The 2,578-nt window shown below is 37.2% G+C and overlaps 1 protein-coding gene across 4 annotated transcripts in view; it reads right to left on the reverse strand.

Annotated features, from left to right (window-relative positions):
• The window catches only part of LOC107700716 (MAP7 domain-containing protein 1-like), a 44,022-nt gene extending 42,292 nt beyond the window's left edge, over nucleotides 1–1,730 (reverse strand). For 3 of the 4 annotated variants that reach the window (XM_016502470.1, XM_016502469.1, XM_016502468.1), the window contains exon 1: nucleotides 1,314–1,730. In XM_016502470.1, coding sequence (XP_016357956.1) covers nucleotides 1,314–1,377 — 64 coding nt within the window. In that variant the 5' untranslated portion in view covers nucleotides 1,378–1,730. The remainder of the gene's footprint in view (nucleotides 1–1,313) is intronic. The other variant, XM_016502471.1, reaches the window with a different exon arrangement.
• Nucleotides 1,731–2,578: the final 848 nt, after the last annotated feature.

Below are 2,578 nucleotides of genomic sequence, written 5' to 3' on the forward strand. Positions count from 1 at the left end.
ATTCCAACAAAAAAAAAAAAAAAAAAAAACATATTGCTGGTATTCAGCAATTTGATGAAGAAAGATTTGATGAAGAACAGACCAATGCTCAGTTATGAGGATGATCAGGATCGGGACTCATCCCCTCCAGCATGAAGCCAGAGAAAAGCACAAAAAGATAGTAACATCTTATGATGCTGCAGGAGGGCTCCATGTTACATAACAAACCCTCCCATTCAGAAGCAACAGCCAAACCCCAAGACCTAAAGATCCACTCCGTCTTCTCAGCAGATCCATTAAATGACTGTAATTTGAGTTGAGAAATAAATCAACTGTCATGTTACTGTATATTCATGCTTATCAGGACAAGCACAATTGCAGGGTGTATCCTAACTCAATGACTTTCTGCACAGACTTGCTGTTACCAGGGAATGTATCATACAAATCACTTTGAAGATCATATGGTTCTATTTATTGGGTCACTATGGTGTCACTGCCAAGATGATGTAGTCAGCAGATTCATTAGAAACCCCTTGCATGTGACCAGAAGTGTTTGATGATGAATCAATCATAGGGATCAACTGAAATTCGTATTTAATCATTTTGTATTCTGAAGTTATAGACTGCAAGAGGGATGTCAGAGAAATGGGGCGGTGCACTGTAATAAAGTGTCACAATAACCCATGACATCCGCAGATAATGACAACAAAACATCATGCTAGTAGGGAGATCATCGCTGGATAGCTAGTAACTAATAGATAGTACTGTGAAACATTATGAATAGCCTACGTTAAATATATAATTCGTTGTCAATTCATCCTGAATGGATTGTGAAATTCCCGTGTGTATATCTCACGATTGAGGCTAATTCACTGTAACACGTCATGCCGTGGATAAAAAGATGCTATAGGAACCTGGATAGTTTGACATAATACACAAAAACTCAAAACCCTTATTGTAAATACGTGTTTCTCAGTCTATTTTTAAATGAACGGATATATAAAAATACAAAGTTACATAATTAACGTAAATACACATTAAATCAATTAATAAAGATTTAATGCAAAACAAATAAATACCACTCTAGAACAGCGGAAGCCCTAACGTTATTATATTTTATTTATTATTATTATTTCAAATGTAATAAGCTAACTACGGGATGTGTAACTGCACACCTTACCTTAAATAACAGTTGATCGTTGCTATGATACTTTCATAATGAACGGATATTGTCGGTGGAAGGTAAAGGCTTCTCTATTCGAATATTTTCATACACCCATCATAAATCAGGAGGAAAATATTGATTTACTAATGAAACATGAACGCCGACTTACGTGCTTCTTCTGAAGGTGTCAACTGATTTATCCCCGGCTGTGTGTCAGGATGGTTGAATTCCATGTTTGTCGTTAAATCATGCGGGGTTTCCTCTCTAAAATGTATTCATTCCTTCCGTGAAACGGAGAAACTTTCTTCGATCGCTCCGGATTTCCACAGGCACACGAAACCGATCCCTGTTTCTGTTCAGCGCACAAAAATCCCCAAAACAATCAACTGAAGGGTCTTGGCAAAATATTATGGATAAGATTGATGCATGAAAAGCCCGTGATTAAAGTCCAATCATAAAACTGTAAATTTGTCCCGGCCTGATTGAGCAGCGAGACTGAATAAACTTTCTGGCACACAGCGGACGCGGCCTCTGTGTGCTCCCTCTGCCGCTCTGAAGGTGATGGCATGCGGCTCATTGGGAGCTGAAGACCGTCCCAACTCCCGGCCTCCAGTGTGGAATGTACCACATTTTACGTAGGGGTGGATTTAGAATTAAAGGAATCCCTAATTACCAACGACGGTTTGTTAAAACTGGTTAGAAACTACAAATGTAGTCAGGAAAAGTTAGAAAATACCTACTTTGTCCCTTTTTATCTTTAACAGCTCGCATATTTTAAATAATGTCACCTATTTTACCTGTCCAACCTGTTTTACATTAGAAGGCTCCGTCTGCCTGCGTCTCCAAAGAAAATGTTCAAACTGCATAGTTTGTGACTAGACGGACTAAATTTTATTTTAGAAAGATGCCATAGAAAGATACTATTCAGTGATGTTTTCCCTGCCATGGGCCCATATCACGTGCAATACAATGTCTGAGACAACATTTAGTGTTTTTTCCCCTTATAAATTATATTATATGCATAAAAATGCGTAAAAAGTTTAACCACCCATGAAATCAAAATTGGAGTTTTGTGCCTTTTAGTCCACATGTATTAGCATAGAGGCCATGTATATGCTAGTATATGTTGACAAAATTCACATTTACCTATTTACTTTTTATGTATTCTTTCTCTTCCAGGCAACAGACCAAAATATTAATGACTCATCATGCACTGGCTTATTTTATCCAATCAAATGTTTGCTAACATAAGAACGTCCCTCCCCCAAATAAATAGCAAGCGGCAAATAGTCATTTACACCTTCAAAATCACATCCAAACTTCCTGTTTCAAAAGGAAATATGTAAATACAGAAACTGGTGGTGTTTGCTGGTGTTTGTTATACATTATATTTTATTCATGTTTTTGTTGATATCATGGTGTAGATTAACTAAC

Source organism: Sinocyclocheilus anshuiensis, unplaced genomic scaffold (genome assembly GCF_001515605.1).
Source record: "Sinocyclocheilus anshuiensis isolate Anshui unplaced genomic scaffold, SAMN03320099.WGS_v1.1 scaffold782, whole genome shotgun sequence".
NCBI classification, from domain to species: Eukaryota; Metazoa; Chordata; class Actinopteri; order Cypriniformes; family Cyprinidae; genus Sinocyclocheilus; species Sinocyclocheilus anshuiensis.